The 24,954-nt window shown below is 36.7% G+C and overlaps 1 protein-coding gene across 5 annotated transcripts in view; it reads right to left on the minus strand.

Annotated features, from left to right (window-relative positions):
• The window catches only part of COPG2 (COPI coat complex subunit gamma 2), a 142,459-nt gene that overhangs the window by 116,005 nt on the left and 1,500 nt on the right, over positions 1–24,954 (minus strand). For all 5 annotated transcript variants that reach the window (XM_082399168.1, XM_082399166.1, XM_082399169.1 and 2 more), the window contains 3 exons: positions 24,453–24,533; positions 20,968–21,039; positions 7,113–7,192 (listed from right to left, as the gene is read on the minus strand). In XM_082399168.1, the coding sequence (XP_082255294.1) occupies positions 7,113–7,192; positions 20,968–21,039; positions 24,453–24,533 (233 nt within the window). The remainder of the gene's footprint in view (positions 1–7,112; positions 7,193–20,967; positions 21,040–24,452; positions 24,534–24,954) is intronic.

The raw sequence follows: 24,954 nt of genomic DNA on the forward strand, positions 1-24,954 counted from the left end.
GAAATTCAGGACTATGGTTCTGAAAGCCAAATACGGTAGAACTTCAGGGAGTGTTTAACCATATTAAAACTTAGAGAGAGGTCAATTAAAATACAGACTGAAAAATCAGCTTTGGGATTTTGCAATTAAGAGATTACTGGAGGGGCTTCCCTGGTGGCGCAGTGGTTGAGAATCTGCCTGCCAATGCAGGGGACACAGGTTCGAGCCCTGGTCTGGGAAGATCCCACATGCCACGGAGCAACTGGGGCCGTGAGCCACAATTACTGAGCCTGCGCGTCTGGAGCCTGTGCTCCGCAACAAGAGAGGCCACGATAGGCCCGTGCACCGCGATGAAGAGTGGCCCCCGCTTGCCACAACTAGAGAAAGCCCTCGCACAGAAACGAAGACCCAACACAGCCAAAAATAAATAAATTAATTACTTAAAAAAAAAAAAAAGAGATTACTGGAAATCTTTGAGAGAAGTTTCCCTACAGTGGTGGCTAAGTCAGATTAGAATAGTATCTCATTTCCTTTCTCGCTCTACACCAAGTCCTGGCAGACATAACGTCAAGGACAGCAGCACCATTCAAGTAGAAAAGCCGTTTCAGGCTTGAATATTTCTTACCAAGTCTGTGGATGGTCTTAGCTTCTTGGTTCCCTTAGGAAGCTAAGTATTATCCTCCCCCTGCCCAAATGCTCACATTATTCCCACAATTGATATCAAAACTGCCTGCCAGACAGCCGTTTCTACAGCCCCTTTATTTCTTCCTAAACCATGGCCTAGGAACTGTTCATTTGATTTTCTGAGACTAGGGATGTAACTAATCACATACTGAAACCCATTCCCCCATGCTACTCCCCATGTGAGTGATGGGTCATTCCTCAGGACTCATTTCCAGAATTCTAAGCAATCTTCAGATGCAGCTTTTCACTGGTGAGTCTCATCAGACAGGGGTAGAACAGTATAACCAGATTGTCAATATACTTGACCATCCTTACGCCACTAACTAAATCTCTTCATGTTTTTCTTTTTGTTAACTGAGTTGTAATTTATATACAATAAAAATGCCAGCTTAAGTGTTCAGTTAGATGGCAATTGTGATCACTCATGTAACCTTTACCCAAAATAAAATACTGAACACTTCCATCACCTCAGAAAGTTCCCTCATGCCCACTTCCAGTCAGTCTCCTCCAACCTACCAGACTTCTGGTTTCTGTCACCACAACTGAGTTTTGACTGGTCTTAGAATTTACATAAATAGAATCATCCAGCATGCATTCTTTTGTGACTGTTTTCTTTTGTTCCAACATATTATTTTAGGAATGTATCTGTGTTGTTGCTTGAAACAGCAATTTGTTCCTTTTTATTGCTGAGTAGTGGTCCACTGTATTAAGATAACACAGTTGGTTTAACCATTCTCCTGTTGATGAACTTTTGGGTTGTTTCTGGGTTTAGGGCTATCACAAAGCTGCTATGAAATTCTTATACAGTCTTTTTTGTGGCCAAAGATTTTCATTTTCTTGGGTAAATACTTAGCAGTGGAATTACTGGTCACAGGGTAGGTATATGTTTAACTTTATAAGAAACTGCCAAACTTTTTCTGTGGTGGTTGTATCATTCATTCTACATTCCCACCTACAACGTAGGAGAGCTTCAGCTGTTCCATACACCAAGTTCCATACTTGGTATTGCAGCAGGTTTGTTGATTTTGGTAGTGTCAGGCTTTTCTATTTTAACCATTTTAGTGAGTATGAAAAGGTATCTCACTGAGGTTTCAATCTTCATTTCCTTGATGACTAATAATATTGAGAATATTTCCGTGTGCTTATTGGCTATCTGTATATACTCTTTTGTGGAGTGTCTGCCTTCAGGTTTTCTCAATATGCGTGATTTCTTACCAAGCTAACACAATTGTCTATGTATGTAGAATGGTCATCTAATATATTAGTTTTCTATTCCTGCTACAACAAATGACCACAATTAGTGGCTTAAAACAACAAAAATGTATTTATTATCTTACAGTTTAGTTCTATGGGCTAGAATTCCAACTTAGGTCTCACTGGGCTAAAATCATTGTGTCAGCAGGGCTGCATCCATCTCATAGGCAAAATATATTCACCCTATCCCAAGAGCTCCCCCAAATCAACACATTATAGCATTAACTCAAAGTCCAAAATCTCAGGACTTCTCTGGCAGTCCAGTGGTTAAGACACCATCGTCCAATGCAGGGGGCGCAGGTTCAATCCCTGGTTGGGGTGCTAAGATCCCACGTGCCGTGCGGTGTAGTCAAAAATTAAAAAAAAAAAAAAGTCCAAAATCTCACCCAACTCAAAAGTCCCAATCTTATCATCAAAAATCATCTAAATCAGGGATGGGTGAGATTGGGTATAATTTATCCTGAGGCAAAATTCCTCTCCATGCATGGACATGTGAAACTAAAAAACAAGTTCCCTGCTCTGAAACACAAAGATGGGACTGCCATAGGATAACACATACAGACGTTCCTGTTCAAAAAGAGAAAATGAAAGGATAAAAAAGAGTTACTGGTCCCAAGCAATTTTGAAATCCAGCCAGGCAAACTGGAAGAGGTTTCAAGTCGTGGCAGAATTCACTATGGTTCTCAGCTCTACCTTATGGGCCTCCGCCCTCTGAGCCATCCTTCCTTTTTATAAAGGGCAGCTTGTGTTTAAAGCTGAGGAGTCTTATCAGCCTGTCTCCTGCCTGTAGAATTTTGGGGCTCTGACAGCCTTCTTTCACTTCACCTCTCTGTTCCTTTCAGTCCAAGCTGGCAGTGTTTCTGCTGGTATAAGATTCTCAAGAGCCTTGTGGGACTACCATACACGTACAGAGACTCACTCCACTAGACAAGAGGCTCCTCCACAGATCTTGCCTAGATAATCCCATCTCTATTTTTGGCTTCTGCTTAGATGCTGAGGGAATCTATGAGTCACACCCTTCATCTCTCAGTGTTTTGTGTGAGTGAATACACTGACCTTTTAATCTTTCTGAGGTTTTAGGAAAAGGCTGTAGAGTAACTCTGATTTTTTCTCTAGAGAAGGCTTTCCCAACACACATCTCTTGATTTTAGCATCCTTTGACATTTTGGTAGGCTGACAATTTCCAAAATCAACAACTCCTGGTTTATTTTTGTTTTGTTTTTGAGGTGTAATTGACATACAACATTATATTAGTTTCAGGTGTACAACCTAACGATTTGGTATTTATCAAGATCTCCTGGTTCATGTTTAACAGGTCTCTCCTCAATTTATTACCCTACAAGTGGCAAAAAGAAAGCAAGCCACACCTCAACATTCTGCTTGGAAATCTCAGTTAAATATCCAAATTCATTGCTTACAAGCCCTGCTTTCCACCTAACTGCAGGATACAATGCCACTAAGCTTTCTGCCACAATATAACAAGGATCCCCTTCCCTCCAGTTTCTAATACCTTTCTCATTTTCTTCTGAGCCCTCACCAGCAACACCTTTAATGTCCATATTTCTATCAACAGTCTGTTCACAATGCTATATGATAAATGTTTTCTCTATCCTGCTCCTCACTTCCTTCTGAGTCTAGCAGAGTCATTAACGCCCATATTTCTACTAACAGTTTGTTCCAGGCAGCGTAGGCTTTTTCTATCATGTTCCCCAAAACTCTTCCAGCACCTGCTCACTGCCCAATTACAAAGCCACTTCCAAATGTTTAGGTATTTGTTAAAGCAGCACCCCACTTCCGGGTACCAAAGTCTCTATTAGTTTTTTTTCTAGTTTTGAGATATAAGTGACATATAACATTGCATAACTTTACAGTATACAATGTATTGATTTGATACACTTAAATACTGCAAAAATCTGTTAGTTTTCTATTGCTGCTGTAACAAATTACCACAAACTTAGAGGCTTAAGACAACATTCACTTCTTTACCTTACAGTTCTGTAAGGTGAGGTCCAACACAGGTCTCACTGGGCTAAAATCAAGGTGTCAGCAGCATGGCATTCCTTTCTGGAGGCTGTAGGAGTAAATCCATTTCCTTGCTTTTTCCAGCTTCTAGATGTCACCCATATTCCTTGGCTTATGGCCCCCTTCCACCGTCTCCAAATCCAGCAACAACAGTGCATCCCTCTGACCCGGCTTCCATCGTCACATCTCTTTACTGACCCTTTTCTTCTGCCTCCCTCTTCTACTTTTAAGGACCCTTATCCTTATATTGGGCCCACCTGGATAATCCAGGATACTCTCCCTATCTGCTGATTAGCAACTTTAATTCCCCTTTGCCATGTAATGTAACATATTCACAGGTCCTAGGAATTAGGACAGGGATATCTTGGGGGTGGAGGGGGCATTATTCTGCCTACTACATCTACTAATCACTTAAAACGAACGAGAAGCAAACCATAATTCAAAGCGGCCTAACAGGACTCAGATGGAAGTATTAACAGCTAAACAAAGGAACGAAAAACCCTCAATCAACAGTTGATTAATCTACTTTTAATTTTTCCAATATTTAGTGAATCTAGCAATCTAAGTGAAGATTGTTTTGTTTTGTATTTGTGCCACACACTGTTAGCTGACTAATCCAATACCCATTTTTAATCCCTTCTCCCAAGCCTGCCCCTTGGGCTATAAAAGCTATATACTCACTTTCCTGGCCTCCTAAGGTTAGTCATAACGCAGCTGTGCCAAATAAAATCTAAAAATTGCCTTGGGAAAAGCTTTTGCATACCTGATAAAAGGGGCAGACGGCGCTGGCTCTCTCTGGCCCCCTTCCCGGTACCCCTCCCACCTTGAATGGTGCACTGCCAGTAATTCAGGCATCTTATTTTGCAATAATGTGAGGATGTCCCAAAGAATTTAAGAGACACCAGCCCTGCCACTATTGAACTACTGAACCAACACCAGCTACTCTGTGCTTATTTTGTTTGTTTACTATTTAATTCTGGCTTTGTGTCATTTTCAGCTGAAAGCTTTACTAATATTATGAAACTACATTCAACGCAACTGCTGGTTAAACGTAAGTACCCTCCTCCAAAATTTATTTTCTTGTACAAATACCAGATTCACTTGAATGAGTTATAATTAGTAACTATTAACAACTATATATTAATAACTGTTAATAACTATTTTCTAAATAACATTTGTTATATATCTTAGGACTCTGAATTATACATACTCATTCTAGGACACTTGGAAATTATCAAAACTTTAAAGAAATAAATAGCCACAATTCCAAACACCCAGAGATAACTTACTGGTAATATATCAGTGTATATCCAATCATATATTTTTATATACATACTTAGAATATTTTTAAAAGAGACTACAGGGAATACACAGACTTGAATCCAACTTTCATTTAGCACTTTATTGAAGACTTTTCCATATCATTAAAGATGTCTCAAAAATATATTCAAAAAATTAAAATATTTCATAATATGACTATAACATGATTAATTAGATCATTTTTAACAATGTCATTCAAGTTGTTTTTTCCTTTTTGCTAGTGTAAACAGTGTTGCAATAAGCATCATTGTATATAAGTATTTCTGTGCTATCTCTGATTGTTTTCTGTGGATAATTCCATAGATGTGGAATTACTGGATCAAAGGGATAAACCCTTTCAAACATTCAACAAATGCTGCCACACTGCTTTCTAGAAAAACTGAATCAATTTATTATTCTACCTCCTGTATACAAGAATATCAATATCCCTTACAAGTACTGACTGCCTTTTTTCTTTTTTGCCAATTTGATTGGCAAAATATTATAATTTTCCAAAATTTATAAAGAACTCGTAAACTCAATAGCAAAAAAAAATCTGATTTAAAATGGGCAGATGTGAACAGACATTTTTCCAAAGAAGACATACAGATGGCCAACAAGTACATGAGAAGATGCTCTACATCATTAATCATCAGGAAAATGTAAATCAAAACCACAATGAGCTATCACCTCACACCTCTTAGAATGGCTACTATCAAAAAGATAGAAACAGCAAGTGTTGTTTAGGACATGAAGAAAAGGGAACCCTCTGCACTGTTGGTAGGAATGTAAATTGGTACAGCCACTATGGAAAACAGTATGGAGGTTGCTCAAAATATTAAAATAGAACTACCATGTGATCCAGCAATTCCATTTCTGGGTATTTATCTGAAGAAAACATTAACATTAATTCAAAAAGATATATGCACTCCCATGTTCACTGCAGCATTATTTACATTAGCCAAGATATGGAAACAACCTAAGTGTCCATCAACAGTTGAATGGATAAAGAAATTGTTGTACATGTATGCACTGGAATATTATTTGGCCGTTAAAGAAGCATGAAATCTTGACATTTGTGACATGTATGGACCTTGAGAGCATTATGCTAAGTGAAATAAGTCAGACAGAGAGAGACAAATACCATATGATCTCTCTTATATGTGGAATCTAAATAAATAAATACATACATAAAACCAGGCTCATACATACACAGATACAGAGATCAGATTAGTGGTTTGCCAGAGGCAGGGACTGGGGGAGTGGGAGAAATGGGGGAGCTGTTTCGGGGTTTTTTTTTTTTTAGTTTAAATAAATTGAACTTAAAAAGCACAAAAAACAAAACAAAAAAATATTGTAACTCATTCTTGAATTTTTAATTACATTTTTTGGTTACTAGTGAGAATGACTATTTAAAGATATTTAGACCCTTTATACTGATTATTTTATGAAGTATCACTCGGAGTTTTTTTGAAGTATAAGAGTTCTTTATATATTATAGATGTTAGCCTTTTGATGTACTTGTTATATTTTTTTCATAAATCAACTATACTCTAATATAAAATAAAAATTTTTTAAATAAATATTTTATTTCAATGTATCATTTACTTTTTAGTTTTGTTTATATATTTTTATGACATTCTAAAATGTAATCAAATCTATTAGTATTATCCTTTGTGACTTCTCAGCTTTATTAGACAGAGATGGTTTTCACATGACAACCACATTTTAGAAAAGAATGCTTTAAGACATTATGTTCTTTTAAATTCCTATTGGCTTTCTTACAGTCAAAAAGTAAAATTAACAGAAACAGAACAACAAATACTCCACTAAATATGTAAGTATTGCATCCTAGGTTTTAACTATTCACATACCTGCTTGTGACAATTATGACATCCTCAGAGATGGTAGCCATTTCTTTGATAGTAAGGTAGCACATTCTTCTCAATGTTTGCTGAAAAATTATTTATAAAAGGCAACAGGTTATTCATAAGGAAATGGTTTTTTAAACTGTTTGAAGTGAGGACCCCAAGTAAATATATTTAGAAAGCTATTCTTAAAAAGATTCTCATCTACCCAAAAAGTCCTTTTAAAGTGCCTGGGGGCTTCCTTGGTGGTGCAGTGGTTGAGAATCTGCCTGCCAATGCAGGGGACACGGGTTCGAGCCCTGGTCTGGGAAGATCCTACATGCCGCGGAGCAACTGGGCCCGTGAGCCACAACTACTGAGCCTGCGCGTCTGGAGCCTGTGCTCCGCAACAAGAGAGGCCGCGATAGTGAGAGGTCCGCGCATCGCGATGAAGAGTGGCCCCCGCTTGCCACAAGTAGAGGAAGCCCTCGCACAGAAACGAAGACCCAACACAGCCATAAATAAATAAATAAATTTAAAAAAAAAAAAAAAAAAAAAAAGTGCCTGGATGAGGGGACTTCCTTGGTGGTCCAGCAGTTAAGACTCCTCACACCCAATGCAGGGGCCCGGGTCTAATCCCTGGTCAGGGAACTAAGATCCTGCATGCCGCAAGGCATGGCCAAGGAAAAAGAAAAAAGAAAAAAAAGGCCTGGATGAGAAAATATTCAAAATTCTAGTATTTCCTAAACACAAGTAATTGATGCACTAACAGTAGAAAACACCTAGATGAAAATTCAAAAATTCAGTTAATTATATGGGTCTTTATACAGAAAGACCCAAACTGTGACTCTGACAATGTGAGTCCAAAGACAGGTTTTTCAAAGTGCTAAAGGCTTGTCCTAGAAAATGTATTTTTTAAATTCTTTAAAAATATATACAGAGAGACATGCAGACTCTGTGTTTTCCTCAGTTCAGCATATTTTTCCTTAAGGTATTTGTGGTTGTACAACTACTATTTTCAATTATCAAGATTTCTAGATGGACACCTGGATCCAAAAGAAGTGTTAAATAAAGTTTCGCCCACCCTTTCTCCTCACCTGGATCTCCGATTTTATTCATAAACACTCATACTCAATGCTCAAAGCCTTGGTTCCTCTAGCCTGTCTAGCCTCATTCTCTACCAAGTAACTTCAAATTTCTTATAAGTAGTGAAACTCAAATACATCAGACCCAGCTCCAGAGTCCAAGCTGTACAAAGGATCTGTTGGAGACTACTGAGCCTATTAAGGAACAGGCAGAACAGAGTGAGGATTCTCATGGTGATTAAACACAGAAAAAAATCACCCCAGAATAAGAAAGGCAGCATGGGGCAGATAATGAGGCATATCACATCCATATGAAGCTACTATGAGAAGCAAAAAAATGACAATCAAAACTTCAGAGCAGAAGAAAATTTACACTTCCCGCTAAATAAAAATCTACCATGAAGCAGAATAAAACTGGAGATCCGGGGCTTCCCTGGTGGCGCAGTGGTTGAGAGTCTGCCTGCCGATGCGGGGGACACGGGTTCGGGCCCTGGTCTGGGAGGATCCCACATGCCGCGGAGCGGCTGGGCCCGTGAGCCACAGCTGCTGGGCCTGAGCGTCTGGAGCCTCTGCTCCGCAACGGGAGAGGCCGTGATGGTGAGAGGCCCGCGCACTGCAGTGAAGAGTGGCCCCCGCTCGCCGCGACTGGAGAAAGCCCTCGCACAGAAACGAGGACCCAACACAGCCAAAAATAAAAATAATAAATAAATAATAAATTAAAAAATTAAAAAAAAAAAAAACTGGAGATCCAAAAAAATTTAGCTAAAGCACAAAAAATGGAGGCTCAACACTGTTAGTCACTGGGGAAATACAAATTAAAACCACATTTCATATACCACCTCACACCCACCAAATTGGCTAAAATTAAAAAGAGTGACAATGTAGTGTTGACAAAGATGTGTTTTTTTTTTTTTTTTGATTCAATTTTTATTTATCGGTTTTATAGCTTTATTGAGGTATAATTGACATACAATAAACTGCACCTATTTAAAATGTGCAATTTAATAAATTTTAATTGATGTATATACCCATGAAACCATCACCACAATCAAGATAATAAACATGTCTATCACCCTCCCAGATTGCCTCATGCCCCTTTGTCAAAGATGTGTTTTTAACAACTATACTGCCTAAACAAATACACAGAAATGCTGAATAAAACAGGAACGAAAAAATTTTAATACGTAGCCAAGGGAAAATGAAGGGAAATTCACAGGTGCCAAAAATGGAAAAACACACAACTCATAGCCACAGAAGTACAAGCCCAGGGTCTTGCACAGGATAAAGTATCTAAAGTCTACAAAAGATGGGATTCTAAAAGGTATATTCTTCAGGCACAGGGAAAATTATTCTAGATAATAACTCAGAAATACAGTAATGAATGAAGAGTAAAAAAAAAAAGAAAGCGGTAAACAGTAACAAGACAGAGTGGTATTGGCGTAAGAATGGACAAATTTATCAATGGAACAGAAAAGACAACCCAGAAATATACCCACATAAATATAGTAAACTGATCTTTGACAAAGGAGCAAAGGCAATACAATGGAGGAAAGACAGTCTCCTCAACAAATGGTGCCAGAACAACTGGATATCCGCATGCCAAAAAGATGAATCTAGACACAGACCTTACACTCTTCACAAAAATTAACTCAAAATCGACCACAGACCTAAATGTAAAATGCAAAACTATAAAATTCCTAGGAGAAAACTTAGATGATGATGAGTATGGTGATGACTTTTTAGATACAACACCAAAGGCATAATCCATGAAAGAAATAATTGATAAGTCAGCCTTTATTACAATTAAAAACTTCTGCTCTGCAAAAGACAATGTCAAGAGGATGAGAAGATAACACAGACTGGGAAAAATATTTACAGAACACATAACTGAGAAAGGACTGTTATCCAAAATACACCAAGAAAAACCCCCCAAAAAACAAAAAAAAACCTCTTAAAAGTCAAAAATAAGAAAAACAACCTAATTTTAAAATGGGCCAAAGACCTTAACAGATACCTCCCTTAAGAAGAAAAACAGAAGGCAAATAAGTATATGAAAAGATGCTCCTCATTATATGTCATCAGGGAAAGGCAAATTAAAACAGCAAGATACCACTACACTCCTGACAGAATGGTCAAAATCAGGAACACTAACAACACCAAATGCTGATGAGGATGTGGAGCAACAGGAACTCTCATTCGTTGTTGCTGGGAAATAAAAATGGTACAGCCTCCTTAGAAGATAGTTTGACCATTTCTTACAAAACCAAACATACTCTGAACATGCAATCCAGCAACTGTGCCCTTTGATATTTACCCAAAGGAGTTGAAAACTTATGTCCACACAAAAACCTACATACAGCTGTTTATACCAGCTTTACTCATAATTGCCAAACTTGGAAGCAACAAAGATATCCTTTAGTAGGGGAATGGATAAACTATGGTACATCCAGACAACAGAATATTATTTAGTACTAACAGGAAATGAGCTATCAAGCCATGAAAAAACACGGAGGAAACTTAAATGCATATTACTAACTGAAAGAAGTCAACATGAAAACGCTACATGCTGTATGATTCCAACTATACGACACTCTGGAAAAGACAAAGCTATGGAGACAGTAAAAAGACCCGTGGTTGACAGGGGTTGGGGGAGGGAGGGAGTTAGGGATAAATAGGCAGAGTACAGAGGATTTTTAGGACAGTGAAAATACTCTGTATGATATTTTAATGATGGATACATGTCATATACATTTGTCCAAACTCACAGAATGTACACCACCAAGAGTGAATGTAAACTATGGACTCTGGGTTATAATGATGTGTCAATGTAGGTTCATCAATTGTAACAAATGTACCACCCTGGTGGGGATGTTGATAATAGGGGAGTCTATGCATGTGTGGGTAAAATCTCTGTACCTTTCTCTTAATTTTGCTATGAACCTAAAACTTCTCAAAAAAACACAGTCTTTTTTAAAAAAGTGGTAAAGACATGGGTAAATCTCAATAACAACAAAAATCGCACAAAAATAATGTATGATATATAAATGTATGTATATGTATATGTAAATGTTTGTGCATGTGTGTGTGTGTGTGTATATATATATATATATATATACACACACACACACACATGCAGATTACAGATGGTCCCCAACTTCAATGGTTCAACTTATGATTTTTCAACTTTACGATGGTGCAAAAGTGATAAGCATTCAGTAGAAACCATACGTCGAATTCTGAATTTTAATCTTTTCCCCATCTAGCAATATGCTGTACAATACTGTCTCGTGATGCTGGGCAGCGGCACTTAGCTGCAGCTTCCAGTCAGCTATGCAATCACAAAGGTAAACAACTGATACACTTACAACCATTCTGTACCCATACAACCATTCTGTTTTTCACTTTCAGTATTCAATAAATTATATAAGATATTCAACATGTTATTATAAAATAGGCTTTGTGTTAGATGATTTTGCCCAATTATAGGCTACTGTAAGTGTTCTGAACACGTTTAAGGTAGGTTAGGCTAAGCTATGATGTTCGGTAGGTTAGATGTATTAAATGTACTTTTGACTTATGATATTTTCAACTTACAACGGGTTTATTAGAACAACTTATGATGGATTTATCAGAGCTGTTTTAGTGTCATTGTCTGCTAATTCCATCATCTTTATCATTTCTGGGCTTGTGCCTGTTGATCCATTTTTCTCCTGGTCTGGATAATATTTTCCTGCTTCTCTGCATACCTGGTAATTTTTTATTGAATGCTGTACATTATGAAGCTTATGTTGTTAGGAGCTGGATTTTGTTGAATTCTTTTATATAGTGTTGCACTTTACTCTGTCATGAGGTTAAGTTACCTGGGATCAGTTTTTCACTTTTGAGGCTTGTGTATAAGCTTTTTAAAGCCTTAGTCTAAGGCTAATATATTCCCATTACTAGGGTGTACCTTTCTGAGAACTATACAAGATGACAAGGTCTTCCCACTCTCACTGGTAGGAATATGAATTATTCTCAGCACTGTGTCCTGGTGATTCTTTCTTTGGCCTTAGGTAGCTTTCCTTTTACGTATGCACAGGCCAGTTCTTATCTAAAGATTCAAGGGGAGACCCTCAGCAGATTGCTGGAACTATCTCTTTCCTTTCTTTCTTTCTTCCCTCCTTCCCTCTCTCCACACCTCCTTCCTCTCTAGTACTCTGCCCTACAAGTTTAAGATTTCTTGGCTTTCCCAAACTCCATCTGTTTTCTCGGCTCAGAGAGATAGGTAGGCTCCTTTTCAGTATGCCCTCCCTAACCTGAGAACTGTAATCTGCCCCTAGGAAATGAACTAGCACAACCCTAGGTTTTTCTCTTTCTTCAGATCATAATCCTGGAATGCTTGTTAATCTAATTTCTGAAAAACTACTGTGTAATATATATATATATATATATATATATGTATTTTTTTTCTAGGTATTTATGGTAGCAGGATAAATCTAGCCCCTTTACTTCATCATGGCTGGAAACAGAACAGAAATGTGTTCTTTTGTTTTTTTGGCCTTGTGCCTTGCAGGATCTTTGTTCCCTGACCAGGGATTGAACCTGCGCCCTCAGCAGTGAAAGCATGGAGTCCTAATCACTGGACGGCTGAGGAATTTCCATAAATGTGTTCTTAATATCAAAAAATATGGTGAATTATCTAGTTACTCTTTTATTATTGATTTCCAACACTAATCCAATGTAATTAGAGAACATAAGATACACAATTTCATTCATTTGAAATTTGTTGCATATTGTTTTATGGCTCAGTATATAGTCAATTTCTGTAAATGTTCTTTATGTTGTTTATTTACATTTAATGCGACAATGATGTATTTGGGTCTATATCTACCATCTTATTATATAATTTATGTTTGTCCTGCTTGATCTATCTTTCTTTTCTTTTCCTTCTTCTGGCTTGATTTTTTAGCATGTGTGTGTGTGTGTGTGTGTGTGTGTGTGTGTTGTGTTTTTTGTTTGTTTTGCACAATTAAGTGCACAGTTTGGAAGAGAAAAACAATAGAGAAAAGTCAATGAGACAAAAAGCTGGTTCTGTGAAGAGATCAATAATATTTATAAACCTCTAGACGAACTTCGCAGGAATAAAAGAGAGAAGATAAAATTTACCAATATCAAAGTGAAAAAAGAGATATCACTACAGATTCTCAAACATTAAAAGAATAAGGAGATATTACGAACAGTTTTATGCCAATGAAGTTCAACAATTTAAATGAAGTGGACAAATTCCTTGAAAGACACAAACTACCAGGGATCACTCAAGAAGACAAATAATCTGAATAGCAGCATATCTATTTCCTTTTAAAGCAGTTAATTATCAAAAACCTTCCTACAATAAAGATGGTTTCAATAGTGAACTCCATCAAACATTTCAGGAAAAATTAATAATGATTCTCCAAAAACTCTTCCAGAGAGCAGAAGACAAAGAAACACTTCTCAATTCATTTTATGAAGCCAGCATTACCCAAATACAAAACCCAAGAAAAAACTATACATAAATATATTTCATGACCACAGACTCAAAATCCATAACAAATTTTAACAAACAGAAAACAAAGATTTTATATTTTCCAGGAAAATAAATGCATCTCACCATATTAATATACTAAAAAAGAAAAATTCATAATAATTCAATGGATATAGAAAAGACATTTGACCAAATTCAATACCCATTTATGGAAAAAAAAAAAATCTCCCAGCAAACTAGGAATAGAAAGGAAATTCCTCAACCTGATAAAGGTCACTTATGAAAAACTTGGAGCCAGCATCACATTTAATGGTGAAAGATTAAATACCTTCCCTCTAAGATCAGGAACAAAGCAAGGATGTCCTCTACCATCACTTCTATTCACACTATACAATAGTGCAAGAAGACAAAAAGGTAAGATAAACAAATAAAAAGCATACAGACTGAAAAAAGTAAATCCTAAGGAATCTCCCAAAATACTCCTAGAAGTAATAAATAAATTTAACAAGATCACAGGAAACAGGTCAATATACAAAAATCAATTTAATCTCTATAGACTACCTACAAACAATACAAATGCAATAGTATAAAAAATGTTAACTGCTTCAGGGATAAAGTTCACAAAATATGTATAAGACTTGTATGTTGAAAGCTACAATACTGCTGACAGAAATTAGAGACCTGAATAAAGGGAAATATATACCATGTCTATGGAGTAGAAAACTCAATAATGTTATAATGTCAATTCTCCTCAAATTGATCTTTTTTTTTTAATTTTCTTGAAGTATAGTTGAACATATTGATCTCTAGAGTCAATGCAATCACCATCAACATTCCAGCAGGCCTTTTTTGATAGAAATGGACAAGTTGATTCTAAAATGCATAGAGGAATGCAAAGAACTTAGAAGAGCCAAAACAACTTTGAAAAAGAAAAAAATAATAATAAAATAGGAAAACATGCACTACCTGATTTAAAACTTACTATAAAGCTACAGTAATCAAGACAGTGTGATACTGGAATAAGAACAGATATATATATCAATAAAAAAAATAGAATGTTCCAATGTGCCATTGTAACGCAATCATCATTATTTCTTCCTCCTCCTCCTCCCTCCATACTGATATTCAATTATTCCAGTAGAATTTGATGAGAAAAGAAAGGAGGAGAAAAAGGAGCGGGTGGTAGAGGAAGAGGAAGGAGATGAAAAGAAATTCAACCCTCACTTTATATCATGTACAAAAATTAACTCAAAATGATCCTAAAGCAATTTAAGACACAAAAACTACAAAATGCCTAGGGAAAAAACAGAGGAGAAAATCTCTGTGACCTTGGGTTAGGCAAAGATTTCTATAATACACATCAAAAGCACAATCCATAACAGGAAAAAAAACCCTGATAAACTGGACTTCATCAAAATTAAAAACTTCTGCTCTTTTAAAGACTAAGGAAGTGAAAAAACAAGACACAGACTAGGAGAAAATATTTGGGAAACATCTGATAAACAACTTCTATCCAGAATACATTAAGACCTTCAAAACTCAATAATAAGGAAATATACAACCAAATTATTAAAAATAGGCAAAAGATATGAACAGATCCTTCATCATGGAAGATATATAGAAGGCAACAAAAGCACATAAAAAGATTTTGAGATAATTAGTCATTAGGGAAATGCAAATTAAAACTACAAAGAGATACCACTACATACGTATTAGAATGACTAAAATTAAAAAAAAAAAAAAAAAAAAAACATATAATACCAGGTGCCGGCCAGAATGCAGAGCTACTAGAAGCTTCATACAGTAATGGGGGGAATGGTACTGTCACTTTGGAAAATGCGTTGGCAGTTTCTTACAAAGTTAAACATACATACACCTATCATATGACCCAGCAATTCCACTCCTAGGTATTTACCCAAGAGAAATAAAAACTTACATTTAAAAACTTATACATGAATGTTTATAGCAACATTATTCATAACCACCAAAAAATGGTAACAAACCAAATGCTCTTCAGCTAATGAACAAATAAACTGAGGTACATCCATACAACAAATTACTACAATGAAATAAAAAGGAGTAAACTGACACAAAAAATAACATGGAAAAATCTCAAATGAATTATGCTAAGTGCCTGAAAAGAAGACTCAAAAGGCTTCATATAGTATGATATCATTCTTATGACTTCCTGGAAAGGCAAAACTATAAGAAAAGAGATTATTGGTTTCCTGGGCCTGAGGATGCGAGGAATAGATCATATAGTAGGGAACTTTTTGGAGTGATGGAAATGTTCTAAATCTTGACTGCAGTGATGATAATACTACTGTATGCATTTGTCAAAACTCGTAAAACTATACACTAAAAAGGGTGAATTTTACCATTTGTATATTATACTTAAAAAAAAAAAAAAGAAAAAGAATGCAGTGGTGAGTGAATGAAAAGGCAAGCCACAGACTGGGATCTGGGAAGGAGAAAATATTTACAAAACACCTATCTGATGAAGGTCTTGTATTCAGAAAATTAAAAAAGCACCTACAACTCAATAAGCAGAAGATAAACAACCTGATTTTTTTTTAAAAAAAAGGTAAAAGATTTCAACAGACACTTCACCAAAGTAGATAAACGGATGGCCAATAAGCATATATTTGCTTAATACATGCTTAATACATTCATCATTCAGGAAATGCAAACCCAAGAATGCCACTTCTAGATACTAACCAAAGAAAATGAAAACATAGGTCCACACAAAGACTTGTACTTGAATATTTTTAGCAGCTTTGTTTATAATATCTATAAACTGGAAACAACCCAAATATCCATTAACTTGTGAATGGATAAATAAAGACTACCTCCATACAATGGAATACTACTCAGCAATAAAAATGAACAAACTACTGATACATACAAAAACTTGGATCAATCTCAAAAGCTAAGGGAAAGAAACAAGACATAAAAGTCATAAATGACTATATACTATATTATTAAATCTAAATGAAATTCTAGAAAATGCAAAACTATGTTGTCAGGAAGTAAATCAGTGATTGCCAGGTGCTAGGGGCTGAGGGAGGAGACAGACAACTAATAAATATGGGGGCACATTCTGGGGTGATGAAAAGTTTCTATATCATGACTGTGGTAATTGTTCCATGACTCTATACACTGGTCAAAACACAATTGTACACTTAATTGGTGAATTTTATTGTATATTTAAGCTGATTTTTAAAATTAAAAAAACAAAGCAGATTTTTTAAAGGCTAAAATAAAGTTATAAACCTATAAATCAATAGAAGGAATATAAATAAGCAAAGAATATAAACAGACAATTCACAGAGGAGGAAAAGTAAAATGGCCACTAACTATACGAAAAGAGTTTCAATTTCAGCAGTGATATGGTAATGCAAATTAAAACCACAAAGAGATGCCATATCACCTTCTTGTGAATGGCAAATATTTAGATCAGATAATAAGAAATTATTATTTGGAGCAGGTAAGGATTTGGAAGCAAATCAGTGTAAATTAGTACAACCCTTTAAGATCAATTTGGCAAGATCGTATAAATAGCATTACCTAGAAATTCCACTTAGAGGTATCTACCCCAGAAAAATTCTCTATGTGCACAAGAAGACATGTACATAAACATTATGTGTAATGTCATTTGTAATAGCAAAAAAGTAGAAGCAACTTATAGATCTACCAGTGGGAGAATGGATAAATAAATAAGAATACTGTATATTCACATACTGGGATTCCATACAGCAGTAAAACAGAATAAAGTAAAAGTACTTGTAGCAAGTGGGCAGATCTCAAAAATATATTAATTTTTTAAATTGCAAAATAATATGAAGATGACATCATTCATATTATATTTTAAAATACTAAGTATAGATTATGGATACAAACAGATATAATATATAAACATAGGAGGATACCAATCTCAAAATAATAATTACCCTCTGGTAAAGGAAGGCTGGGAAAGGAAGGAGCTCCACATGCTGCTGGCAAAACCCCCTCATCTTCCCCGCAAAAAATCATATCCTCAATTCCATATTCTGCCTAAGGGACCATCAAAACAAATCACATCATGCTGTACATGGTTACTAAACCTCAGTCACTACAAAAAAAAATACAATATCCTGGTCATTACTCATCTCCTGGACACTGGATGAGCACCTAATCTGACTCCATCTTCCATCCCTCCACAAATTCCAAACCCCTTCAATCAGGTTCTCTAGCATTTTCAACAGCAAAACCCCTTATATCCTTAAACTATTCTCTAAACATTCCCATCTTTTCTCTAACTGAGACCTGGCTCTCCCCTGAGGATTCGCCTGCAGCCCTCTCAAATGGTAGCCATTTCTCCCTCGTGCCAACAGACCAACAGGTAGGGAAGCTGTTCAAGTTGATCCTCATTGCCTCTGCAAAATCACTGCACTGACTTCTTTCACTGTACCTCTTTCATCCCTAAAAACTCTGGCTTTAAAGCTTATGCCATTTAAAAAAAAAAAAAAAAAAAAAAAGCTTATGCCATTAGACTGCAGCACTTGCCACCACTGCTGGTTGCATATATAGACCCTAGGTTACTTCCCTTATTTAAAAAAAAAAATTAGTACTTTGTTTACTATCACTATTTCCAATAAAACCCCAGTAATAATTGTTGGTGATTTTAATATCCATACAGACAGAATTTCTAAAACTCTGAATACTCCATGGAATTGACCTCTTCTCCAATGATCCTGTCCTTCCTATTGCAATTACCTGCTTCCATTGTCACAGCCTATATCAATAACAGTACCCCTTTTGTATTTCATTTCCAAGCATTCGCTCTCCAACCACCACTCCTGACTCAACTCTTTTGCTCCACCATGACCTACAAGCCATTGATTCCATCAACTCTTTACTGTCCCAATCAGCCCCTGTTCTTACTCGCCTCCGGACCAAACATAGTCTCCACAGTCAATATTTCAATCACTCAATTTCCTTGTTCCTCCCTCTGCTTACCAACATGGCAAAACCCCAATCTTGATTAAATCCCATCTTTAACTGTTCCATGCCTTAACCTGAAGCCTGTAGCTAGAGAAAAACATTCACCATGCTACCTGGGAATACTTTAAATTCATGACCACTAACTTGAAGGGGCCATGCGTCCTGTCCAACAATCCTACATTTCCCCAATCCATTTCCTAGAAAACTATTTCATGTCTTCTTCTCTTAATACAACCTCTGTGCTAGAGGCTTCGAGTTTGTCCTCACGCTACTTCTTCCCTGCTCTGCATCCTCTTCCCTGCTCCATGTCCAGCTCTTCTTCTCAACTGCCAGCCCTGTGAGCAACGACAGCCTCTGGCCTACCCCAAGACACCTGGAGCAGCCTTCCATAACTTTTATGATAGTCCCTCTCTGTGACCCCACTCTCCAGCAGCTTGAAATGCCTCATTTTCTAGTTTAATTCCTCTAATAAATAATTCAATAATAAACACAGTGGGGCTTCCCTGGTGGCACGGTGGTTGAGAATCTGCCTGCCAATGCAGGGGACACGGGTTCGAGTCCTGGTCTGGGAAGATCCCACATGCCGCGGGGCAACTGGGCCCGTGAGCCACAACTACTGAGCCTGCACGTCTGGAGCCTGTGCTCCACAACAAGAGAGGCCGCGACAGTGAGAGGCCCGCGCACCGCGATGAAGAGTGGCCCCCGCTCGCCGCAACTAGAGAAAACCCTCGCACAGAAACGAAGACCCAACACAGCCAAAAATAAATAAATAAATTTTAAAAAAATAAAAAATAAATAAACACAGTAATTCTGCTTCCCTGATTGAACCCCAAGTTTTGGTACAGGAAGTGATTAAAGGGAAATAGGGCGTTAAGGATAGGAATCTGAAATTGCTTTTCTGATTTGATAAAAGGAATTAATGACCCTGTCTCCACTGGTAAAGGGGACACTAGTCATCCATGGCATACCGTGGCAAAATACTTAAATCATCACCTGCAGACAAGTATAATCAAGGACTATAGAAGACAAAGGTTTGGGTAATCAACTAGTTGCTGCCATAGAACATTTTTGTAAAAATGAGTTGTATAATGGGCTACTTCCTTCTAAGTACACTGGCAAACTAGGTAAAAGAAAATGCTAAGCTCGGAGTTTTGAATTCACAGCTTAAGGTCTACGTCAGGGACTAGAAAATGTCCATAATGCCTTAATAGAAAGCCTCATGCCATGTGGACACAGGGCTGAGATTTCTGAAAAGTATATCCTGCAGGTGACTGAATTACAATGCAACTTCAATTTACCCCCTTGTGAGCCATTTTATGTTAAAGTTAGGACCATGATTGGCAAGGAGTGGGGCCCTGAAAATTGGAATGGGGATATATGGGCAGATTCTGATGAAGCAAAGTACCTTGAACCTCTAAATTCCTCCAAGCCTCCTGGGCAAGTAGAAGCAGTCCTTCATACCCTGTCTGAGGAAATTAGGCTCCATTTGCCTGAAGAATGTGCACTGACTTTCCCCGAAATAGTTGCCTTACATGGGACGCCAATGTTCCTGAGGACCTAATCCCCAAACTGCTCACTATCTAGACACATAACCAGACTCAAATCCTATAAAGTCCTCAGGGTCAGGCACAAAATGTGGCCTGTGATGATATGCAATACATACCAAAAGAACTGTACAATTTGGCCAATTTATGTTAACAGAAAGCTGGGAAATACAGATCCCACAATCCCCTTCTCTGATGGTTCTGAGTCAGAGCTGGGCAAAAAGGAAGTATGTGCCACATTTGGAAGACAGAAGTGAAGCAGACATTATGCTTGAAAGTCAGGGTGGTCGAAGGTAATGAGAGACAGATGCAGGGGTGCTGGCAGCTTTAGTTTGTCCTCACTCTTCTTTTTCCCTACTCCATGTCCTCTTCCCCACTCTGCATCCAGCTCTTCTTCTCATCTGCCAACAGCAACCCCAGGCCCACCAGAAACTTGACTAAGAACTTAGAGATGTGATAGCTATGTCCTCTGACTTCTATACCAGTCCACCTTCGCAGTGTCACGCCAGAAGCTGGATATTAGCAGTTTTTATGACAGCATGGTAGATCTGTGAGTGAACAGCTTTAAACTATATACTTTCATTCTTTCATTTTCATATGTCCTTTAATGAACATCTATAAATTTTATGAAGAGAAAATTTTTAAGTAATTTTAAACATTTCAAGCAACTTTCCCTAATTTGGAGCACTCTAAGTTCCCCCAAGGAAAACAGATAAAAGGAGCTTTTTATAGCCTAAAAGAATTAAAAAAAAAAAAAAAAGACTTACATCATTAGATTGAAACAATCGAGTCATTGCAAAGAAGGCTTCTGTGGCTTCCGTAGTTCCAAAGTGTTCACCCTAAGTAATTTAAATTAAGTTTAAATTAAAACAATTTCTTAAACTCAAAAAAAATTAAGGATTTTCCATTTATTTCTGCAAAGATCTTTTAGAACTCAGGAAAAACTCTCTGTATAAACATTGTGCCTCTTTGCTATTTTTCTGGCTTTTAATTTATAAACCTACATAGCCATTTATCCATTCCTTATTTAAAACAATTCATTATCATACACCATGCTTTTATGAAAGTTCTAGAACAGTGGTATCTAACTTTTTAGCAGGAACTATTTTAAATTCCCTGAAGAATTGTGATTTACAAGGAGATAGAAAATGATAGTAAGTTGACTTCCTAATCAGAACAGGATGTTATTGTTACATTGCCTAAGAGCAGAGATCATACCTTCTACATTTCTATAATCCAATGCCTGACATATCATAGGAGCATAATAAATATTAAACTGTAAAGAACTACCTATTAGGAATCCCAGAAAACATGGCAAAAAGGGACCAACCAAAAGGGCAGGAATCAGATTAGTTATATAAAAGTAAGGCTTATAGGGCTGCTAATACATCTCAAGACACTGGCTCAAGCCCCTAAAAACATGCTTTGGATCAGAACTTCAACGTGCTTAATAAATCATCGGAGGATCTTCCCAAAATGCAGATTTTGATTCAGTGGCTCTGGTGTGAACCCTAAAATTTTCCATTTCTAATTGGCTCCCAGTGATGTGAATGCTGCTGATCTGGGAACCACGTATTTTTGAGTAGCGAGGTGTTAGATAACCTATTGGGTTGGCCAAAAAGTTCGTTTGGGTTTTTCTGTAAGATGTAACAGAAAAACCCAAACAAACTTTTTGGCCAACCCAATATTTTATTAATAGTCAAAACACTGCAGACCACAGACCACCTGAAACATTACCATTTCAATATTTAACTTCTTCATTAAAAGCAATCCTATATAATATGTTAGGCTCAATCACTTTTCAGGGCTTCAGCTCTCATAAAAAATATAACTAGATAACTAGTCAATCTATTTGTCAAAGGTATAAGAATAAACAAATTTTGATGAAAAACCCTGAAAGTTTAGGATGAAAGACAAAGTATAAGAGTTTACAATTACTTAAGTCAGAGTACCCAGCTTGCTCATCAGCAACAGATTTCCCTTACCTTCTTTCATATTTAGAGAATATACAGATGCCCATCTACTTGTCAGTCATACTAGTACAGTAAATCCTAAGTCCCTACTTTTTGACTTGAAACTCAGAGAATATACGGATATGTCAACTCTAGTAGAAACTTAGAAGTATTTTTCCAAAAAGCACTACCAAGAACTAGGCAAAAGATAAAGCTAAAGTTCCCAAATCTGTTCACCTAGTTGACTGTGTTTATCAGACTGTGTGGGTAACTTCCTTATCAAGATAATTATACGTTTAAACATGAGTTGCCCATAAAAGCAGTATCGGTCAATATAAAAATATATGCTACTCTGAACCAACTTTAACTACTCAAAATTCTGTTTACAGATTGGAGTTCCCCAACTTGGACACAATGCATGCTATGAAAAGTTAAATCAAACTGACTTTGCATTAAATGTTTCTAATATAATACCACACAAGGATATATGTTTGTGAATAGATATATTTTATTTAAAAGCATGTTCTTGTTGCTCTGCCTCCATTTGCAAGCTACAAAACTTCATGTCTCTGGATGAGGTCTTCAGTCATGAAACATAGTAAAAATATTCTCATGGAATTCAAATTGGAAACCACAGTCTTCTTAGCACCATATGTAAACCACCTGAGGTAGGGGTGTGTGTGTGTGTGTGTGTGTGTGTGTGTGTGTGTGTGTGTGTGTGTGTGTGTGTGTGTGTGTGTGTGTATCTAAGAAACAGACTCACATTCTCACATTTTCTAAAGCCCTAGACTAAAAATCATGAGATTTTTCAGTCTGAAGCAAAAAAACCAAAAAAACACACAAGAAACAAACAAATAAATAAATAAATAAAACCACACACAAGAAAAAAAAATTAAATAAGTAACGATAACAGCAAGTGGGGGACTTCCCTGGTGGTGCAGTGGTTAAGAATCCACCTGCCAATAGAGGGGACACGGGTTCGATCCCTGGTCCGGGAAGATCCCACATGCCGCGGAGCAACTAAGCGCCACAACTACTGAGCCTGCACTCTAGAGCCCGTGCGCCACAACTACTGAGCCGGCACACCGCAACTACTGAAGCCTGCGCGCCTGGAGCCTGTGTTCCTCAACAAGAGAAGCCAGGACAATGAGAAGCCCGCACACCACAACGAAGAGTAGCCCTCGCTCGCTGCAACTAGAGAAAGCCTGTGCACTGCAACGAAGACCCAATGCAGACAAGAATAAATTAATTAATTTAAAAAGAAAAAAAAAGCGCAAGTGGGATCTATGTTTCACGAGTGCAAGTATTTTTGTTGGTTTTGTCTGCTACGTCCCCAGTGCCTAAAACAGTGCATAGAATGCAGCAGGTATGTGATAAATATATATGCTAAATGACCGAATGAAAACTATTCCCGAATGTTTACTATGTATCCAGGACTATTCTCAGTGCTTCACATTTATTGTATCATTTAATCATTATAACTTTATAAAACAGGTATTATCATAATCCCCATTTACAGAAAAAGACATTAAGGCACAAAACAGTTAAGCGCAGAATCATACTGCTAGTGGTGGAGTAGGGAAAATAAATACAGGCATACCTTGCAGATACTGTGGGTTCAGTTCCAGACCACAGCAATAAAGTGAATACTGCAATAAAGCACGTCACAGGAATTTTTTGGTTTCCCAGTGCATATAAAAGTTATGTTTACACTATACTGTAGTCTATTCTGTGCAATAGCATTACGTCAAAAAAAAACAATGTACCTACCTTAATTTAAAAATACTTTACCGCTAAAAAAATGCTAACCATCATCTAACAATGCAGGGTTGCCACAAACCTTCAATTTGTAAAAAAAATCCAATAAAGTATAATAAAATAAGGTATGCCTGTATAAAATTTGAATGTTAAAATCAAAGCTTTAAAATATTAATATACTCCCTCCAAAAGGATAAAATATCTATCTGGAATTTGTCTAAGATTTTGCAATATATTTTTATTTTCTGAACATATCTAAACAACATGTTTTAATATTAACTAATACTTGTTAAATTCAAATCAACGTTGAGATCCTACTATGCGCTTAGCTGATTTGGTACCTCATGAATAAAAAAGAAGTGTCTGTCATACTCCTCATCCTCAAGAAATTTTACATATTATTATGTTAATCGAACACTGTAAATTTTAAAATTAAGTGAATTTTTAAAAAATAAATAATTACACTTGCCAGAAAGTACTTCACTGCATGTTATATATTTCTATTCCAGGACACAAATCTGAGGAAAATCAAAATAATTTACCTGGTTCAATAAGTAAAGAATCTTTGTAAGAATATGCAAACATCTTCTTGGATTGATGGGCGTTTCATTGAATATACGAGCCTGTGGAAACAAAAAACACTGCTATATATATTTTCTATCTTTGCTATCACAGATTACAGAAAATCAACTTAATAAAGACTATTATACATTTTAATCACAGTATCCAAATAATGTTGCTTACAGTTTTCAACTTATTATGGTATATAATAAATTATTAGATGTGGCCTAGGTTTTCCATTCTACACTCACTCCCTTAGGTCTGCTACTTCAACTTGTGGGCTTTATCTATTAAGTAAGAATCACAATATTTATCTACATCATTTGAATACAATAAGCTTAATATCTATAACTTCCTTCAATAACCTTGCACTAAACACCTCCTTTGGTGTTTTATTTAAAATTCTCAGCATGTGACAGAGTCTACATATTCTTGCATTTCTATAAGCTCTAGACTCTCCTATGACAAGTAATCCCTCTTCTT

The sequence above is a fragment of the Balaenoptera borealis genome (genome assembly GCF_965194805.1).
Source record: "Balaenoptera borealis genome assembly, chromosome: 7".
In the NCBI taxonomy this organism is placed as follows: domain Eukaryota; kingdom Metazoa; phylum Chordata; class Mammalia; order Artiodactyla; family Balaenopteridae; genus Balaenoptera; species Balaenoptera borealis.